Source organism: Acipenser ruthenus, chromosome 8 (assembly GCF_902713425.1).
Source record: "Acipenser ruthenus chromosome 8, fAciRut3.2 maternal haplotype, whole genome shotgun sequence".
Lineage (NCBI taxonomy): Eukaryota > Metazoa > Chordata > Actinopteri > Acipenseriformes > Acipenseridae > Acipenser > Acipenser ruthenus.
In genome coordinates this window covers 6,098,113-6,119,175 of record NC_081196.1, presented here as the reverse complement: position 1 = coordinate 6,119,175, position 21,063 = coordinate 6,098,113, and the positions used below count along the sequence as shown (strand labels likewise).

General features: G+C 40.6%; 1 protein-coding gene across 4 annotated transcripts in view; it reads right to left on the bottom strand.

The window, feature by feature from the left end:
• Positions 1–1,495: 1,495 nt before the first annotated feature.
• yap1 (Yes1 associated transcriptional regulator) overlaps positions 1,496–21,063 on the bottom strand; it is a 37,288-nt gene continuing 17,720 nt past the window's right edge. The window contains exons 3-8 of one of the 4 annotated variants that reach the window (XM_034008825.3): positions 17,904–18,025; positions 15,667–15,780; positions 8,546–8,715; positions 7,431–7,564; positions 5,240–5,352; positions 1,496–4,750 (exon numbers count right to left, since the gene is read on the bottom strand). In XM_034008825.3, coding sequence (XP_033864716.2) covers positions 4,512–4,750; positions 5,240–5,352; positions 7,431–7,564; positions 8,546–8,715; positions 15,667–15,780; positions 17,904–18,025 — 892 coding nt within the window. In that variant the 3' untranslated portion in view covers positions 1,496–4,511. Of the gene's footprint in view, positions 4,751–5,239; positions 5,353–7,430; positions 7,565–8,533; positions 8,716–15,666; positions 15,781–17,903; positions 18,026–21,063 lie in introns of all 4 variants that reach the window. The other 3 variants (XM_034922318.2, XM_059028281.1, XM_059028280.1) reach the window with 3 other exon arrangements.

Below are 21,063 nucleotides of genomic sequence, written 5' to 3'. Positions count from 1 at the left end.
ATACTCCGTATGTTTCATAGCAGGTGGCCTTCATACGATGGAGCTTGGATATGGATAGTGTCCAGTTAACTAAACTGTTAACACCATTAGACACAAAGCTTACAGATGACACTTTCATGGCTTATAGCCACTCCTTAGTTTAATTGAGAGGACTGCGAAGCTCACACTCTCTTTTAATAAGAGACATTTGGACGCACGATTTATTAACTTAGTAGAACTCTATTAAATATACAAAGTTGGTGTTTTTTAATTTTAGAATTGTACCCCATTTTCTATGCACTGGATAAGATGTACAAGAATTTTCACAAATTGCTCTCTCATACATGATTTATGCTGTACAGCTGTGGCCAAAAGTTTTGCATCACCTAGAATTTTAGGATTGAGATATCATTTATTTTTTTTTAAACTAGATGAAGATAATTTAGATCTTTTATTTAATTGTGTAATCAAAGAAACTACAAAATTATATCATAAAAGTCTACCGGAAGCCAGAATAGTAGTAAAGTATTTCATGTTTCAATTTTTGTCAGTTTTTCATATATGGAAAACTACAAACTGGTATTTAATTCGATATGTTAAATTAACATTATTCAGCAGGTTTCATTCGACTTTATGAAGCAAAATCAGTCAATTTTATAGGGTGATGCAAAAATGTTGGCCCATAGCTGTAATACTATATAGTTGTAGTACTATACTTATTTAAACTTCTCTATCCAGTCAATTCATCATTCAGCCAGCGGGGGAAGTAGCACTCGTTGCCTTGTCTTCTTACTACTTATTTTCTAATATACATCATAAGCACTCGAGTTCAAAATGGGCAAACTGACTTGTGTGTCCATGCAAAGTAAACAGAGAAGCCCATATGAGGTAACCACCTTTGGACAATGAATCGGTGCTGAGCTTCATATCCTTCTCTGGTTTCAGGGTTACCAGGTATGGATTAAAGCCAGTGAGAGCCCAGGTCTTTCATTCTTTGGAACCAGGCGATACCGAGCCTTGAAGGAGCAGTAAAGTAATCCTGATTGTCATAACAGTGCAATCAAAACAGCAACTGAAGACCCTGACAAAGGAAATAAAGGTAATCCCTTAGTCACCGTCTCAGGAGTTTTACACTGGCATAAATGGGTTTTTAGGGGAATGTGGGAGAAGAGAGAGTGGGCTTATCTATGTTCTGTTTACTGTGTGGTCCCATGGCATTATTTTAAAGAAATAAGGTTTATCCCTAGCATTAGAATGTATATATACTGTATATACTTTGTCTTGTCCTGGTGGGGTATAGGTTGACCAAATCAACCCCACAAAGCTGGTTTCTCAGATCTAGGTAAGATAGTTCAAGATTAGTGAGAGGTAGGGTATTTGAAACCAGTGGTGAGTCATTCATTCTCATTATATATATATATATATATATATATATATATATATATATATATATATATATATATATATATATATATATATATATATATGGCAAACAAGCTAAAATAAAAACAGGCAGTTTTACCACAAAGTATATATTTTATTCCATATGAACAGAGGCCAATTTTAAAAGTCTTATATAAAGAGATATAATGTAACAGAATGTATGCTTCTAACATACTGGCATGCTCATACATCTAAGAAAAAGAAAAAGAATCAAAACATCCATTATTGAATACAAATTCAATGTGTGTGCATTTAGGAATTCTCTAATACAAAACCTTTAAAACGTGATTAGTACTACCTCTAGACACAGAGACAGGTCAACAACTATTACACATGCTGGCAAGCACACACTAGCTTGCATAAAACCATGCTTAAGTGACAACAAAAAAATACCGTTTAGCAATAGCTCCATAGACACGTGCAAAGACAGTGCTGTACAACCACTTGTTCGGAAGATACTTTGCTTTTCTTTGTTGCATTGCTTCAGCTCTGACTGCTTGTTATATTGTTATTTTAAACCTCCACCATTTTACAGATACTATGCTCTTAAATGTTTTAAAAAAAATTAAAAATAGCCATAGGCTCCTGATTTCCATGGTAACACTGGAGAACTTTGTCTTATTAATTGCCACAATCAACACCCCTCCAATGATTGCTTTATTGTAAGGTGGGGAGGAGAGGAGAGGACTGGGAATGGGGGAGGGGGTCACAGTTTTATGAAAAGAAAAAAGTATATCACAATAATATAATTACAAGAGGCCTATATTTTTGTTGCTACAGAGAATGTAGTGAATTATTTTAGAGTTCTATTTAAATGTAAACGACAGTCATCATGTGTAGTGTGAACAATAGGAAGTGTTTTTTTTTTGTTCTTTTTAAAAACAGGTGGCGTTTTAAGTCCACTGAAGTGTTTTCGTTGTTCTTCTCTTAACATGTAAACAGCAGATAAAATACATTTTGTTCATCTGAATGGCCTTTTGTACTCCACTTCCTGAAAAAAAAAAAAACTTCGCTCACAGGGCCAAAAATAAAAAGAATACAACTCCTTAACATTAAATAAACAAGGCTTCTCACCTTGTTCCATCCGTACATACTTCTAAAAATACACACCAGGACCTGGCGGCACTGAACAGAATACCTAAACCACCCATTAGCTTATACAAAACTAAACAAAAAACAAGGCTGATTATACAATTACTGTACTTTGTTGTTGTTGCTCATAAAAAAGAAAAAAAATACTCTTTGGAAGCCGTGATTAAAAAAAAAAAAAAAACCAAAACAAATCCTGCATATATTTTCATATCAAACATCTCTACCTGCTAAAATCCATACGTGCATATTCTCAATATAACCATCAGCCCCCAGCTAACTGCTGCTATACACTTGCACACTCGGCGACCCAATCCTCCAACCAACATACACTTGCATTACAGTCTTCAATGAGCGAGCTTCAGCACATTACATGGCAAGAGTTCGCAAGGATGGATAGAAATGTTTCTGTAGAGTATCACCGCAAGGTCATAACAGCCAGACCACGACCCATTTTCCTTCTCTTCACTTTCTAAGATACGGCTGTCGGAATACATCTTTTTTTTTTTTTTAATGGAAAAATAGTTGACAGGCGTGTCGTTTTAATAAACATTTTTACAAAATATTTCCAGCACTGCTGCTGTATTTTGTGAGATTCATATCAGCTATCAGAAAGCAGGTGTTCCAAGCAGGGTGTTTCGTTCTGTTTTATACTTGAGATGTATATAACATTACATCCTGGCGATAGAGCCTCTTCATTTCTACACAGAACTAGGACAGATTCTGAAGGGGTAGCAAACCCAACTCTTACAACATCCTAATAACTCAGCCCCACAGTAATGTGCTGAAAAGTCTTTCTTTTAAAAAACCATCCATTAAAATAGCAACTAAAAAAGGTTACGAAGAAGGTTTCATCTAGTATATATGTTTCAACTAACAATGTATGCAAGGCATGAATGTACACGAATCATACTAAAAAAAGGAAACCAGATAAAACACAAGGACACATCTGACTTAAATAAGACTATGTAAAATAAAGAAGCAAGGGTTTTTTTCACTTTTTTTTTTTTTTTTTTTAAGATCACCAAATACCCATTACTATATATTTCTCATAAAACCACTATCTTAAAATGTTTAAAACAGATCTTGGCAGAAATATAATTTTGATTATACTGTAGAATGTGAAAGAACATTCATGGTGCATCATATTAATATTTCTTACTCTAATATACTGATTTATGATGCATTATATGTTTGTCCCCCCCCCCCCCCCCAAAAAAAAAAAAAACAATACAATTGAAGGCACTTGATTTGATGAGGACACATCTAAGAAAAAGAAACATGCTGGCCCAGCCAAGCAGCAGGATCTGAACACTAAGCCCCTCCCATCGCGGCAGTGAGATCATCAAAACTGGGCGTCGTCTCTGGACTCCCAAATCAGTACTGAGAAGAGTTCCATTTCGCTTGTTCAGATACGTCATTTTTGGTTTCTCAGGCACACACAAAATAAAGAAAAGGAATAAACAAAATATGTTTTTAAATGCTGAAACTGGAGTAGTAGGACGTCCCAATGTATATCAATTCTGGTATTGATGATTTTGGCCAAATGTGAGGCAGAGAACACAGAAGATTGTTGGTTACTTTTGCAAAGGTCTGCAAAACACATACATACTAAGTAATACCCACACTGGCCCAGTTCTGCTCATCGGGGCTCAATACTTGAACCAGTAAGTGTCCAAAACATAAAAAAACAGAGGCTTAAAGATTTGGGGGGCCCTTAAAGTGTCAATTCATAGGCCAGCCTTTGAGGACAAAGAAGAAAAGCAGAATTGCCTCCACATATGTCTTGTTTACCCTTTTCTTTTTATATATCAATAAAGGAAACATCTTTCACAGAAAAGGAAACAAGTCCTGAAAGACTGAAATGTGATACAAAAAACATAAAAAAGGAACAGTAATCATCTTCATCTCCTCCACAGATTTTGTTAGGCAGCAGTTTTTGTGAGGAGACCCGCACATGCAGTGGGGTATGTGGGAAAGGGGAGGATGCTTGCCTTCCTCTATAACCACGTGAGGAAGCTCTCTTTGTCGATCTTGGTGGCTGCCAGCACAGACTCCATGTCGTTCAGGATGTCGGAGCTGAGCGCCTCCTGCAGGCTGGGCATCAGCTCCTCGGTCTCCACTGCCATGCTGTCGCCCTCCAGGGTGCCCAGGTCCACGTTGGTGCCCGGGATGGCGTCAAGGTAGTCTGGGAAGCGGCTAGGCTGCGTGGCCATGGCGCTCGGACCAAGGGAGTCGCCTGAGAGGGGGAAGGGAAGAAAGCAGGGTTACAATCACAATTAAAACAGCATTACGTTCTCAAGCAGCATACAATTACTTCCAGGGCAGGTTGACTAATTACCTGCTTTCTTCCCATGACGAGGAAGTCATTTCTTGCAGCACTTCAATATCTACACACCATGCTTTCATAGAACTGCAGTACTGAGAGAAATCAGTGGCCGTTTTTATACCGAGTACTCCTAAAGCTAATGTAACACTAAGCAATTTCAAAACATTCAACTGAACCAACATAGAGCCTGTCGTCTAACGTTTCCAAAGAAAAGCATATAGTATGTAAAATGAAGGACTAATCGCTGGTCGAAGGTTTTAACACGTAACTTTTAGTACTTTAAATAATCTGGTTTCTTACGATTGAGTGTTTAAAGTTATGGGCTATGGTAATCCCTTTTAATATATCCTATCAGGATAACATGGTTGGTTTGTTGGTATTTGGGGAAAAAAAGGTTACCTGTGTCCATTTCATCCACACTGTTAAGGAAGTCGTCAGGCGTCCTGGGCACACTGTAGCTGCTCATGCTCAGTCCACTGTCTGTGCTTTCATCCCTGGAGTGGTAAGTCCCGCTGAAAGGAAAACAAAAGTGGAACATTAGTTTTAACCAAATGAATCCCCAAGAGGAAAGGAAACGTCTTTAGCAAGATTTACAGCTGTGGCCAAAGGTTTTGCACCACCCTATAGAATACTGAATTACATACCGCTTGGTAGTTTTCCAAAAACACAAAAACAAACACTGATTGGATTAAAATGCATGTCTTCAATGATGTTGTTCAAATCAAGGACTTTTTCCCAGGATTCCAAACTTAAGGGGGGGGGGCAGGTAGGGAGCAATACTGCAAGCCTGTACTAATTAGCAGAAACTAAGATATGTAGGCAGAATCCGGCATTGCGCAGTATGAATAAGGCCATTGTGCATGCAGGAGCCTGCAGACTTCAGTGTGTGCTGTGCAAGCCACATGTTCTCATGGTCCGCTTGCTATGCAGTCCTGCTTACCCAGATCCGCTAGTGGACTGGAAACCCAGGTTCCTTTGCCCCCCCCCCCCCCCCCCCCCCATCACCCCATGAACCCATGACCCCATGAACCCAATTCTCTCCTGGCACTACAGTAACATTTTTTTAGGCAAAGGGTCATGTTGTTTGCAAGCATTTAGACCTTTAGTGCTCTGGGTGCTATTTAGTGCTCTGTTTGCACTGTACTGACTGGCTTTCCTGAACTGTGTAAACTTTGGACCAGCAGACCTTTTTTTTTTTTTAAATGGGGGTGGGGGCTCAGTCACACAAGTTTTATTATTTAACTTCCTTTCTAAATGACATGATTCCAGTGGAGTTCTACAGGCAACAGCACAACAAGAAATCCAGAAGTGTTGGTTTCAACTTTATTGTTTTTGTTGTTCAAACCCCACTTAAAGAAAACTGTTTAAATCATTAACATGACAGCACTGAAGGCTTCCTTACACAAGAGGGCGCTGTTTGGCAGCTCTGCTGATAAAGAACTGACTGCAATGAGTCATCAACACAGCCCTGTCAGGATTACTGATGAGCAGTATTACAAGCCCAGGGTTTAGTTGGTTCCCTGGGCTTGCTTTGCTTCTTTCCAGTAAATGTCTGATGTAATGAGGTCAAGGGCTCACAGAAGTACTCTACTCTGACACTGTTGTTCCAAGAAATGTCCAAGATTTAAAACTTGTTCTGTTCCTCTTTCCTGAACCACTTTGCTGCGTGTGAACAGAATGGTAACTCACCTGCTGTGCCACTGTAAAGAGTCTGTGTCGGTTTCATATAAAGACAACTAAAATGAATCTTGATATCTATTTTGAAAATATGACATTTCTTTTTAGTAATGTTGAACATCTTTAGTTTCTGAAACACAGCTGTCTAATCTAATCGCTTACAAATAAGTACAGCGATTGCCAAAAGTTTTGCATCACCCTATAGAATTAACCAAGTTCATAAAGTCGAATGAAACCTGTTGAATAATGTCATGTTAACACAATGAAATACATACTGGTTTGTAGTTTTCCATATACCAAAAGAAAAACACATTTTAAAAATGTGAAATCTAACATAAAATACTGTACTACTTACTACTGTGGCTTCCGGTAGACTTTGGCGATATCGTGTTGTAGTTTATTTGGATTACACAATGTTAAATAAAATATCTAAATTATGTTCATGTAGGTTTTCATTCTTTTTAATTAATGTCTCAATCCTAAAATTCTACGCGATGCAAAACTTTTGTCCCTAGCTGTACATCCCTGAAAAGGTTAAACAGCAATCTTACATGGCCTATTCCACTTAAGAAAAAAAAAACACTGTCTGCAACAGCAACCATTTACAGCTGTGTACAGCTGTGTACAGCTGGTGACGTCAACCCCTTTAACAGTAAAAACAAAAAACAAAACACTAAAGAGCCGCAGCAGCAAAAACAATGCCTCTTACCCTGCCTGGAGACTGAATGAAGTAAAACAACAACTGACTGGATACAGACCAGGAGCACTGCGGGCCCCACAGTAAAATGCTGAACCCCACCAACATGTATTAAGTGTTTTTTTTTAATAAACTGATGTAACAAGGTGAAGTGGCAAAGCAAGCTGTTCCGTGTGAAGTGTGGGGCTGTGTTTGTTGGACTGGCTTGTAACTCACCTGTTAAGGAATGGGTCTGAGCTGTTGGTCGTCATTGTCCGGACGTCTTGGGACATCCCGGGGGAGGAGACAGGGTTCTGGGAGCCGCCATCCTGCTCCATGCTTGTTGGGATCTGGTTACGCAAAGCCAATTCCTGTAACGCATCCAGATGTTTAGAGACAGAGGCTTTCACAGCAGGCCTTAGGAACATGGCAGTTTTCACAACGATTTGGTGACTGCATAAAACCAAATTTCTGATGTAGCATAACATGGCGGTCCTTGTGCTTGCCTTTGATTTAAAAGATCGATAAGAAGGAGCTGAAGTGAGAATACATGGGGTTAAGGAAGTCAGTGTATCTGTTGCTGCTTCCAAGTTTCTTGGCATTAACAAAGAGGCAGCTATGCTTTTAAACTAAAGTCCTCAGGCTTTTGCCAACTTTGTCCAAATACAGAAAATGATGTTTTTATACAAGAATGTAAAACTGAACTAGAACAGCCTGGTGGTTTAAAAAAAAAAAAAAAAAAAGGAAAAGAAAGCTCATTGGCTGAAATTTCAGCTAATGGACACAATGTTCCAATCTGGAATTCTAAGCTTCTGTTGGTTACATATATGAAAAGAAAGCCAGTCAAATTTACATCGGCAGAGCAGCTTTTCAGTGACCATCCCTGTACAGCAAAACCTTGTTTTGATACAAAAACAGAGGCAACAGCATCACCCCACAAAACTGTTCAGTTTGCAAGTATTTTTTTCCTTCCTTGATTTAGGTTTTCTTCCTTCATATACTATGCACTCTGTGCTGTTTAAATTGCCCAATAGCTTAAGCAGCAAGAACGGAATCTTTGTACCATTTGAAACCTGCTTAAAACAAGCTATAAACAAACAGGCACAATCCCACTACTCCTGGCAGGAGCAGAGCCTGTAACGGGGGCTGAAATACAGTCCTTTACAGAACCTTACTTAGAAGCCTTCTTTCATAAAGCAACAGCCTTACAAAATACCTGAAAGCTATTTTGAAAACAGTGTGGGGAAACAGCAGGTTTAAACTGTAAGCAGGCAACAAACTAGACACACTTACATGAGACACACACAGATAAGAAAAGGAAAAGAAAGTTCGATTCTAACCTGCGGCCTCACCTGCCGAAGCAGTTCTTGGTGCTTCAGTCTCAGCCTCTCCTTCTCCATCTGCAGCTGCTGGAGGCGCATCTGGCTGTTGCTGCCCATCACCCCGCTTTGAGGACTCTGGGGTGGCAGGGGCGGCGCCTGCTTCGTGGGGGCACTCTGGCTGATCCGCTGAGAGTTCAAGGCTGAAACACAAATGCAAGTGGCTGCTGTGAGCGACCAGGGGAACTAATACTGCCCTCATTAAACTTGACTTTGTATTGATTGTATCAGAAAACAGTGCTGTATCGGTAGGAAACAAATCACACAAAAAGCACCCCATTTAGTCAGGAATACGTAGATTACTGAAAACAAATATTTAAGGAATAATATAATGTCTTAAATTATTTAGGGGCCCGATTGTCAGATTTTAGTTTCAGTGCTAACAAAAAGTAAATCACTTTGGATCACTTAATGTTATTTTTGCTAAGGTGGTCTAGATTGCTGCTAACCAGTGTCGCAAACTAAACTTCATCACACGCAAGCACAGTCCTTTGCTTAATACCGCAATACACATTTTAGTTCCAACAATATGAAATCAGAGACCTAACTGGTTACACTGGAAGTTCTACTCGAGATAAATCTTGTTCCCCTCCTAAATCTAAACACAGCCACGTAACTGCTGGGCCAAGGATCTGCATGGTCTTTAATGAACACCTTCGTAGGACATAGATGGCCATTCACTATGCTAGTGAAGGAGGGTTTACTGTAAGAAAAGGAAGGTGTCAAAAACCTAAGCAAATTCCTCCGCAGAAAAAATCCACTTCTCAAAAGCCACCACGCTTTAGTTCCCTCTTATTTTTGTAAGCTGTTAACACCAATAGGGTCCTCTGAGTTCACCAAGTGCTTTTTGCATAGCTGGAAGGAGGTTAAAGATTGGTGAATCTGAGCCTTAATTAGCCCTCCAGCGGGGAGGAGGTCAATTAAAACTCCCTGGTTCCAGTAACCTATCCCACAGGGAGGGCTGGCAGACAAACAGGAATCATCACGGCTGGCGTGGGAGTATGCGATAGCGTGCATGCATGGGTGTGTGATGGCATGTTGGGGCAGATTTCCGATGCATACAAACTGCACACAGTGCATTCTGTTCTGTAAATACAATTCAACAGCTGCAGCGTGTGTGAAAGGTCTTAACTTCCGCTTATCAAATTAATGTGATCTGATCCAATTCGAAGGTGTGTAAACCCTATTCTCTCTCTCTCTCTCTCTCTCTCTCTCTCTCTCTCTCTCTCTCTCTCTCTCTCTCTCTCTCTCTCTCTCTCTCTCTCTCTCTCTCTCTCTCTCTCTCTCTCTCTCATGGGTGACCCTGGCTACACAGCCATTCTGTTTTCATGTCAAGCTTGTCAACAAACTCTAGTAAGGTTCACGGCTGGGTAGGAGTGAAAGCTTTTAAAAGAAAACAAATTACATTGAGACAAACGTATGAAAGTTTTGCACCTGGTCTGCTGCCACCGTTTGTGTACCTGGCACATTTGGTTCCCTCTTGAAAGTCGTTTGCAGTGGTTTGCACAGAAAAGGATTTTGAATAGCTGCAGGGTACTTTTTTTCTTCACATTTATTTATTTGATATCCCGGAACTAATGAATTAGGTCCAACTTCTTCATTGACAACAGCCCTTATGAATAATATGACCAAAACAGGATACCAAATAATTTGGAGTCTTTGTAGATAAAAAATTGGTTTTAATAATATTTATTTTACTATCTTGATTGGACCCATTCTCTCCAAATGGTCAATTAAAAGCCACCACATGGTCTTTTAAAGTGTGTGCTATCAGCCAATAAACTCATTCAGTTGGCAGTAGTGGGCGCCAACATTCACACGTACGACAACGGGCTGAGACAGCCATTAGCAGATCAAATTCACAATGACCAAAAGCTCCAGAACCGACACATCAGCTCCTACATATGGAAGACATATTATCCATGGCAGGGTTATCCAAGCAAAAACTGCTGCAAGAACAAAACTGAAAAAACAGCTGGGAAAAAAAGTTATCAATGCAAGTCTTTCTTGTGTGTGTGTGTTTTTTATTTATTTTTATTAAAAAAGAAACGCATGTGATTTATATAGATGTGGTGATTATTTTATTTACATCACTTCAAGAAAATGACTGCAGAATTTTTTTACAATCCCTATTCAAATTTAAATACAATTGAAATACCCAAATTTGCATAAATGGATCATTTTAAGGCCAACCCTAATTGGCAACAGGGTTCTTTTAACTAGCCAGATAGCATCTTCTGTTAAATACCATATGATACTATACACCACAGCAAACTACACTGTACCTACACTTATGCGCCCTGCTTAACATTGTAACTACTGTCTGAAATCTACATCACAAAAGCCCCACCTTGGACAAAGCGCTTAGAGTAATTAACCCCATAAGAAGAAGTGTTGTTTACTGTTGCGCTAGGGGCAACCAATGGGAGAAAAAAAAATGGCCTCGGCTGTCCTGCCCTCTCTGTTGCTGCCTTTCATTCACTGTTTTCTGCCGCTTATCACCAGCATTCAATCACTGCCTCCGCTCTGTTTGTTTACACTATCTCCATTGTTGAATGAGATGTGGCCCGAGGCACTGTGAGACTCAATGACTGTCCCCACCCTACCTCCTGGCTCCCATACCTCCCACGCCGGCCGTGTCCCCGCCCCCACGTCCCAGTTTGTTTTGTGTTCAGTTGCCGGGCCTGCTTATTTTTTTAATCTCGTACAGAGCCTGGGCATTGTGGTATAGCCACTCCCACAAATCAGGGTACCATAAGCAGTTCCCAGGGACAAAAGTTGATTGAAATAATGCAGCCTGCTGAGGCTGAAAGGTAAAGCCTGTCAGTGCTGTCCTTACTGTGAAGGCTCTCTTTTTAAGCAGGACAGGGAGAGGGCGCTCCACTCAAGCACTGTGCAGTACTGTACTGTAATCGTTACAGCTACCTCCTCTTGACACCCTATTAGTTATAGTAAGGTAGGGTGGGGCTATTTGGGATCTGTATTAGAATAGGTTCTAAAAGCTGACACTGGAACAATTCTAGATTTTGAATGACATGAAACAGGTTTTAAAATAAGGGGAGTAGGCCCACATGGGTATCAAAACACAATGTGCAACAAGCCCTGCAAATACCCTCCTCACTGTAGCTGCTCAGTCAACCTTGTGATGGCCACCATGCTGGTACCAAACAGGCCTTATTCCTATTCCCCTAAATCAACACAAACCAGCATGCACGACTGTGTAAACAAACCATATGTATCCTGCCAGTAAATCACCTTTTTGAACTCAACAGGCAGAGAGTGGGAAAGTGCGGTTCCTCTTAATGTAGGCAGGTCATCCGAGACCACCTGAGGGGAGTGGGGGGAACCTCGCCCCACTGCAGGTGAGAGGCTGGTAAGATAAGGGTTTGGCAAAGGATAACACTGTGCACCATTTATCTTTTTCATAGCTCTGTGAAATAAAACAAAAAGAGCAACACGAAACCCTATCTGTACATCTTGTTCAGTAAATATCACGCAACAGTAAATATCACGCAGGCCCCATACATTAGGAGCTAGAAGTTTCCGGATTGCCTTTGTTCTGTAGAAACTGGGACAAGAGGCTTTCTAGCCAAACAAGGCCTTGCTATTCTCTTTGCCGGGACAGTATCTTTTTTTTTTTTTTTTAATTATCAATAATTTAGCAGGAAGAGAGGGAAGACTTTCTTAAGCTGATGGACAAACAACGTCTTTGTCATTTCAGGGTAATAAATCAGCTGGAATGGGAACTGACTTACAACCACTCTGAGGAGGGTGCTTGAAGAAAACAGGCATTTGGCCGACTAAAATATAGTAAAACAGAAAACCAGAACCTTAAACATGAATGGATTACCAGCTTCCATCCTGAAACGCTCATTTCCAAAGCAAGGCTGGCCAGCAAGTTTCAGCATCGTAATGAAGCTTGGGAAATAAGACTGACCAGCACTTTCTCCAGTTAAAGTAAGAAACCATACCAATGCTTCACTGAACTACTGGCCACCTAAAATGCATCTCTTTAACAATGCCTAGAAATATATCAAAAGTCTTCATCTTGAATAAACTATTTGTCCATCAGCTGCACTTACTGCTCAGTGATCACCTCAGTACGAGCAAGGTTAATAATTCCATTTGCTATGTATCCATAAAACAAACCTATTTACAAATTCACATCTAAATGCCCTTTGCTGTCCTGGACCAATGAAAACGACGTCAGACCTGACTCATCAGGTTCTGGATGGGTACTGCTAAAAATTCTGGACAAAGTGTTTCTGAGGAGTGACGCCACTAAGTGTTAAGATGCCAGCTCCCATATCTATGTCAGCTCTGACTGTTTATAACAGAGGCCCTGTCTCCACCGATCCTGATTCATTTACCACACACAAGTTTGTTTTTAGCATTAGGATACTGGTTAGATTTATCAGAAGGTCACTGTTTTAAGCTGGTACTATGCCGGTACTATCACTAGCTTCTACTCTGAATAATGCCCTCTGTGGGGGTTGGGGTGTGTGTGTCTGTGTGTGTCTGTGTGTGTCTGTGTGTGTCTGTGTGGTTAAACCTTACTGGCAGTGTGTCTCTTGTTGAAATCCAGAACACAATGTGTGTGCATTCATGTTGTGTGCGTCCTCTTTTTACAAACTCTTCACTAGCTAACCCACAGCTTGTTTCCCCGTTTGCCATCTCTTCAGATCTAAAGATTTTGACGGGCCCACATGCGTATTCTGTCCGCTTTTCTTTCTTTCTTCCTATTTTCCTCCCCCCACCTCTTTGCTCACACTGGAGTTCTTTGACTGAAAAGGTCTGGAACAGATTAAAAGCCTGACCGCAGAATAAAGAGGCCTGGCACGGACTCAAGCCTGTCTGGGATACACAGGCGAAAAGAGCTCTGCCTGTCGTGGGCCCCAACAGGGGAACCTTCCTTCAGCAGCAGTCATTTAAAAGGCGCTCAAAATCTTTTCTCCTCCATGCTGAAATGTACTCGATTCGTGCAGCTATTTGCTTTAGGACCCCCCCCCCCCCCCCCCAAAAAAAAAAAAAAAATTAAAAATTGCAGTGGTCTATTAGTGCCTTGTGCTTTTAAAATACTCTGAAGGGAACATGGATTAAGATCTACATGAAGCACGCTGTGGTTGGGTTAACATGCAGTTAGTTGTATGCTTTCGAAGGCAGTATTTGTCCTTTAAGAAAACAAAAAAGGAAGCCAGGCCAGTGACTAATACTGAAGGGCAGGTCTCTGCATGCTGCAACATGTTGAGGGCAGTCCTGTTCAACTTGCCAGACTCCATGAAGTAAGAGATATTGTTACAGACAGGTATCAAAATATATTAAAAAAAATAAAACACAACCACCATAACAGCAACAGATTTTTAAAAAATACTGCAATAGGAAAGAAGGACTTCATTATTTATATCTGTTTGGGTTGTGATTGCTTGAGTAATTCATGCCTAGCCTATATGTTTTAATGCAGGCCATTTCACTAAGCAGTTACAGCTGACTTGGTTCAGCTTAAAATAACTTTCAAGGCAACCCATAGATCTGATTTCAGTGCATAAAAATAACGCTTTGATGACAAAACAGGACATTTTCAGAAGAACAATAATTTCCAGCTTCCCTTTGGCTTTTGGTAGCCTCCACCATGTATATTAAATGTTACAGTTCTGCAACCATCCCAAAACCAGTGACAGCAGTTTCTGTTCGTTTCAATGTGGAAATGTTTTAAAGAGACAAATCATTGCAATTAAATCTGCACTGAAACATGAAACGCAGGAAATGGGACTGATCAGCTAAACCTTGGGGCATTGTCTGGTTACGCAAAACCAAATGAATGAAAGTAAAAACAAAAAATAAAAGTCCTGCTGGCATCTCCTTCTTGGTTTTGTATCCGGCATGGAAGGTGTTAATACCTCTGCCTCTTTCTCTGGCAGGGGCCCACCAGCCTTGTTAGTTCAACACTTGTAAAGCTTCAAAGAGTTTAACTCATCAGCCCCCAGCCCCTACCCCCACCAGGCCTAAAGTAATAACATGCTGTTTTTGATTTAAACTAAACCAGGGACTCAGAGACCTGAAACAACAACAGTATGCATTAAAAGAATCTGGAAACTGTTTTCTGTTCTGACTTAAACCTTTATGTCCCCTAAAAAGAAAATATCCTGCCATCCAGGACCTGAAGTGATAAACACGCACACTAGCCCACCTCACACACAGCTGCTGTGACAGTTGGGCTTTTTCTAATAGAAAATACATAAAGCACAACTGCACTAATGGATCCTCTTGGAAACCACAACGCTATTGCACTTCCTATCCTTGTAACAGTTTCAGCCTCAACTGAAAATCATTTTTCTAACAACGATAGGATTACTTCAAGCGGCAGATTACGTCTTTTTATGTACTTTTTAACTTGAATAAGCTGAGAAAACTTTACAATACCTACTGATTAACATGGCTGTCTGATACTATTCAATCACATCTAAACAGAGAGCCAGGCCAGGGGTTTCCAGGGATTACCTGTAAAACTCCAAATTAAAACAAGCTGGCTATATATCTGAACAGACTGCTCTACTTTCCATTACAGATTTTAAATATTGTACAACACATACATGATTATTCTAATGTTCTGCATCTTAAGAAATCTGAGATTTTCATTACCAAACTTTCACCAAAAGAAACCCCAAAAAACAAGCTCTGCTTTATCCTGAACACCAGGCAAACATCGAATCCTTTTCTTCTGTAATTTGCAGGTGTAGTTAAAAGGTAATTACCCTGTGATGCAAGACCTGAATAACAAATTTCAAATGTATTTATTTAACCAGGATTGAACCCTTGAGATATGCATCTCGTTTTCAATGGGGGTCCTGGCAGCGAAGGCAGCAAGATATAACTCTGTATAAATGAAACAGGAGGAAACAAATCTATTTGGGGGGTGGGGGGTGGGAGGTGAGATCTGAAATGACTTTTTCTATTACTCTATTTGGAGCATTTACACTGGGGGAAAAAAAAAAAAAGCTTAAGAAAAAATGTGGCCAATGCTTGTCCCTTAAACCTCATTCCTGGCACCCTGCACTTTTTCTTTCACAGCGCTCTCTTTTCAGACGATCCCCTACCATAGCGTGGGTCCAGCCTCGGGTCCAGCCAGGAGGTGGTCTTGCTCTTATGGTTGATGTAGTAAATCTCTCCCTCAGGGGTTATAGCTTGTTCCCAGCCTTCGGGAAGTGGGCCTGAGATGTGAAAGAAAGGTATTTACGGTGGGCTCTGCACAAACCCAGCTCCCCCCCCCCCAAAAAAAAAACAGAAAAACAACTGTATGAACTCTTAAGTATCAATGGTACCAGATGTACATAAGAACACCCCCAAAAACGCCTGCAGTGCAAGAGAACCGACTGGAAATGCAAAAGCCATAAATAAACAAACACAGCAAACAAATGGCCTTCAAGTTTAGACAAACAGCGCACACATGCTCAGAAGTAAAAAGTTCAAGTCTATAAAATGATGGCACCAGGGATTTAAAACTATTTTTGTCTTTGAAAGGTCAAGTGCTGCCATAATACAAACAGCAGCTTCTACTGCTGGTATTTATTACAAAGTTTTGCTGTCCGCGACTGTAAACCTGCATCTGGTCGGCCTCAAGAAAAGCAGCCAGTCAGTTTTTTTGTGTTTGTTTGTTAGTGTTAGTGACTCCAGACATTGTGTCACAGCTTCTGCAGCACATTGTTTGGTATTATGAACAGTCGCAGGCACTTGGACATATCAAAAACAAAAATGAAAAAGTTGAAATTGTTTTGTTTTTATAATACGCTGAATGAGGATATTCCAAGTTTATTCCAGGTTTTGCTGAATCAAAGAACACAGCTACCCATAATATAAAAGCACATGGAAACTAAACACAGCTAGCTAGACTTTGCTCCCAAAAGTTTCCATCTCAAATCGTGGTCTCAGTCTATCTTCCGAAAAGGCAGGTGCCCCAACCGCTGCTATGGGTGTATCTTACCCGTTCAAAATACAAATCACACACATGGTGCACAACAGTATGTGCAATTTACAGTCCAGTATTGCCAATATCGCATTTTTTAATTCCATTTATAATGTGGCTTTCTATTGGAGAATTGAAAAAAAAAATTACTTGATGTTTATACCAAAAACAAATGGCACAATAACGTCGTCACAGGCATAAGTGTATACAGAGTTTAATTTCTTGCAGTAAGTTAACAAGCCAGGTTTCCGTAATGGAAATTAAAATTTTCACTTACCTCATCTAAAAAGAATTGCTCTGGGGTTTGATCTAATTGTAATTGAAAACCACTGCTAAAGCCCCTGCAAGTTGCAACATGAAAATATAAACTCCAAACTCCAGGAGTCTCTTGAACAGTCTGCAGAAAGAAATACTGTGCTCCTAAAATACCTTCAAAGTTCTATGCGTTTGTTGATGCAATAATGCTTAATGACGTAATGTAGCCACTGTTTTAGTGTTTTGTAAAGACGGCTGCCATTGTGATTATTGTGCAACGTACAGAAAAATACTGTTTATACCAACCATCCCATGGGAGTATACATTCGGTACATAGTACAGTATGTAAGGCAATGTGTTCTTACAGCTTGTTAGAGTAATTCAATAAGGTGTGTCATTCATGAATTCTCTCTCTCTCTCTCTCTCTCTCTCTCTCTCTCTCTCTCTCTCTCTCTCTCTCTCTCTCTCTCTCTCTCTCTCTCTCTCTCTCTCTCTCTCTCTCTCTCTCTCTCTCTCTCTCTCTCTCTCTCTCTCTCTCTCTCTCTCTCTCTCTCTCTCTCTCAAAAATAGTTTTGAGTCCTACTTTTCAGAACATGTTCTATCCTTACAAACAGCCACCATTTAATTGAGTGCAAATTAAATCTGTGAATAGGAATTCACTATAAACAAAAAATCCAGACTTTGTTTGAGGTCACCCTTCAATTACTCTAAAGTTGGTTGTAGATATTTTTCCCACTTTTCTTTATAAAGATATAAGTAGTTCGCTTTATTTTTGTTTCAAGGTTTAGCCACTGAAAAGTATACTAGTACTTTAACTGCAGTAAAAATATTTTCTTTTAAGTCTACATAAATATTTGGGTAGGTGTTACAAGAATAGGCAGGGTGGGTTACAGAATTTTTTAAACTTTTTTTATTAAAGCTTGAGCCATTACCCCTTTTAAAAATGTGCTTAATAAGACACCTGAACTTAGTAAGGCGCACCATGCATCTCTTTCAATAGAGGCTCACATAAAACCCTGGAATGACTACAATGCATGTAGTTAACCCTGGCGTTCTCTCAGTGACAGGCAGCTTCCTGGACCTCCACACTTCTCTAGTGCAGTGAGCTTGCTGTACCTGTGGCTGGGTTCATGATGTTCTGCTGCACTGGGGGCACAGGGCTGGCAGGAGCTACGACATTCATCGGGGACATCATGGCTTTCCTGGGGTCCTGCCAGGTCGTTGACTGATCCAGGTGGCTGAAGAGAAAAACAGAACAGAAAGAAAACATTTAGGAGAGACAAAACAGCTCCACTTTGAGAGACAAAAGAAACAAAATCACCCTGCGTTCGAAAAGAATTCCTGGGGGAGGCGGGTGTTTATACCAGAACTACTTTCTTCAAACCCCTGTTTATTGTGATGCGATATTAAGAACACACTAAAAAAAAAAACACACAGGAGTTTGAAAATCTGCCAGCCCCGCACACATGAAGCCCCCTGCGTGAGTTCACTCCAGAGTACAGTAGATTAAGATGAATAGGCGAGTGTGCCTGACGGTTACTGGAACACATTCAAGTTTCCAGGGATAGTGTCACTTTCATTTTTAATCTTTCTGCCTGGGAGATATATTATAGTATAGTACAGTTTGCAGAGAATATACCACACTAATGTAAAACTATCAGGTTTCAACACAATCTATGGCCATTGGCACTTGAGTTTTTGAACTTATGTCTATGATATAAAAGTATAATACAGACTCTGCCAGGCTAGTATTATTAATAACTGTAACAACATGTAATGGAGGACGTGTGCTGCATGCTGTCTGTATGTCTTGCCAGAACCGCCTTGTATGCCTAAATTTAGATCTGGTCTCAAAACAAAGTTTAAAAAAACAAGACAAAAAAACGACACACCCTTACTAGCACTGGGAAACAACAGCAACAGCAGTGTATCTCATCACCGCAGATCAAACCATTTTATGATTACTGTTACGAAGTGTAATGCAATTGTTGCAGCGTTATTTATAATGTCACATGCGGGACGAAAGGAGGAGGGTAATGCTAATAATGTTTCAGCATTATGGATGAAGAACGTGGCAGTCGAAGGTGGCATCCCATTCTAGTTAAGAGGGCATTCTTCATTAAACAAGCACTCTTGAAACTCTGAAGTTGTAGGAATCATCATCATTATTTCTACTTTGAGCACACCAAGCCAGACCACACATACACAGCTGCCTCCCCCACACAAACAGGGTCCCTAGCAAGCGCTGGCCCCACAAGACACCTCTGAACAGCCGGCCTGACAGCATTTGTTCCTGTGGGGTTTATTGCCCATGTTTTTACTTTCCTCTCGCTGGGAGGGGGGTTGGCAATCCATCACACATGTACTCGAGATAAAGGCTGAGGGGGAAGCCAAGGACATTAGAACTCGAAACACCAAAGACACAGAGACAAAAGCAGCCACGTTGTCTGGCTTACCTCTTAACACAGCGCTATCTCCATTACCAAAATATACAAGTCCAGTTAGGGATGCTGGCACAGCTATAACTCAGGCAAAAAGGTTTTCAATTTTAAAAAAGAAAGAAAGAAAGAAAGAAAGAAAGAAAGAAAGAAAGAAAGAAAGAACTCTAAACATATCAAACTTTTAAATAACTTGGAATTTCAATTTTGCAAAAACATTTCAAATGTGCCAAATGTATTTACTGTATATTAGAACAACATTTAATAAGGGCGAGAATAATAATTGAGATAGCTATTCTGCAGTTGGAATAGCCAGGATTACTGCCTGGTTTATCATAAAAGACTGGTCCCTAATCTCTGGTAATTCCCTCTTTGAGGAGTCCTATTGCTTAATTGATTGACTGTCTGATTGATTGAAAGGTAATACAGGAAAACCCCTTTGAATGTGCCTGTTCATTCTCAAAAGAGGCCCAGTCCCCATGCTGGATGAGGGAGGTACCACTTCCCTGGAATTTAGACAGGGCGCTGGGGGTCAATCTGAAAGCAGTTTCAAGAGATTTTAATGACCTAGGATCCATCTCAACCAAGGACCTCTTGTATCGTGCTGGTAGCTATATTTGTGTATGTACAGTCTTGGTATTGTGTAAATATACTGAAGTATATTTTAAACATGTGCACATTAAATAGGATGTGTACACTGTACACAACTAACTTTTCATGACAACTTTGCCTTACACTGATACTACAGTACATGCCACCTTATCAGTTAGCTATTTTTACCCGTGGAACAAAAGCAGCAGTTTCACAGCCTTTGCACTCACGTCACATGCTACATACTGAAAGAGCAGGCACGACTAAAAATAATAAAACATGAAGGTTCTTGTACAGAAGTTTAACAACTGTAGTGTCACCACGGCAAACTTCTGCCTTGCAATCAACTTCTGAACCTAAAAACAAACAAACTCAAGGTTACACTTCTTACATTGCTTTCCCGTGCACCTAAACTGAAACACTGCTATACTACTTGTGATTGTTTAAGTTGCACTACAATCTATTTGCAGTCTTTTTTATGGTCTTGGTTGAAATCAGAAGACGCATGTTGGATTAGCCCTGCAAATAGAAGATTTGGGAGTGTGGGGTGGACAGGCATCATAAAGAAATGCTAATTCATTAAAAAAAAATAAAAAAATTCAGAAGTCCGGCTATGTGTGTTTCCCAAGCGGTCTACCGTAATCCCTGTGTGACTGCCTGGCTCTGCATCTCTGCTCATGGGGCTTGGTGGATAGGCCCCGAGTCAGCGCTGCCATTCACACAAAGCCACCCATTTGCTTTTGAGCCCCTCTTGTTTTGCTTTACTGATCAAAGGAGCGGCCAAATCCATCCCCTCCCCCCACACCAGCAAAGCCTGAAGGCTTCAAACAAGTGGGGCCCCTTTATAAAGGTCTCCGGAGGAGAAGAGTGAGGGGGAGGGGGGGGGGGGGGCGGGGGTGCTCAAAAGGGGGACTCTGGGTGTCAACCTGAGAAGACAATGTGGAAGTGACTCTGCTAACAACATTGGCTGCCTTTGCTGATGTTCCAACACCCCACCCCCACCCCCACCCCCACCTCCACCCCTCATTATCATCGGAAACTGTGACATTTAAAAATGGGGAAGGGGTTGTTTAAAACTCTTCTCAGCTGAAGGTTTGTGCTGACCTTCCCACGTTTCTTTGGCAAATAAGAGAGAGAGAGAGAGAGAGAGAGAGAGAGAGAAAGAGAGAGAGAGAGAGAGGAGAGAGAGAGATGTGAGCACTCTGAGTTCATGTTTAATTAGGGCTCAGGAAGTCATGAGAGGAAAT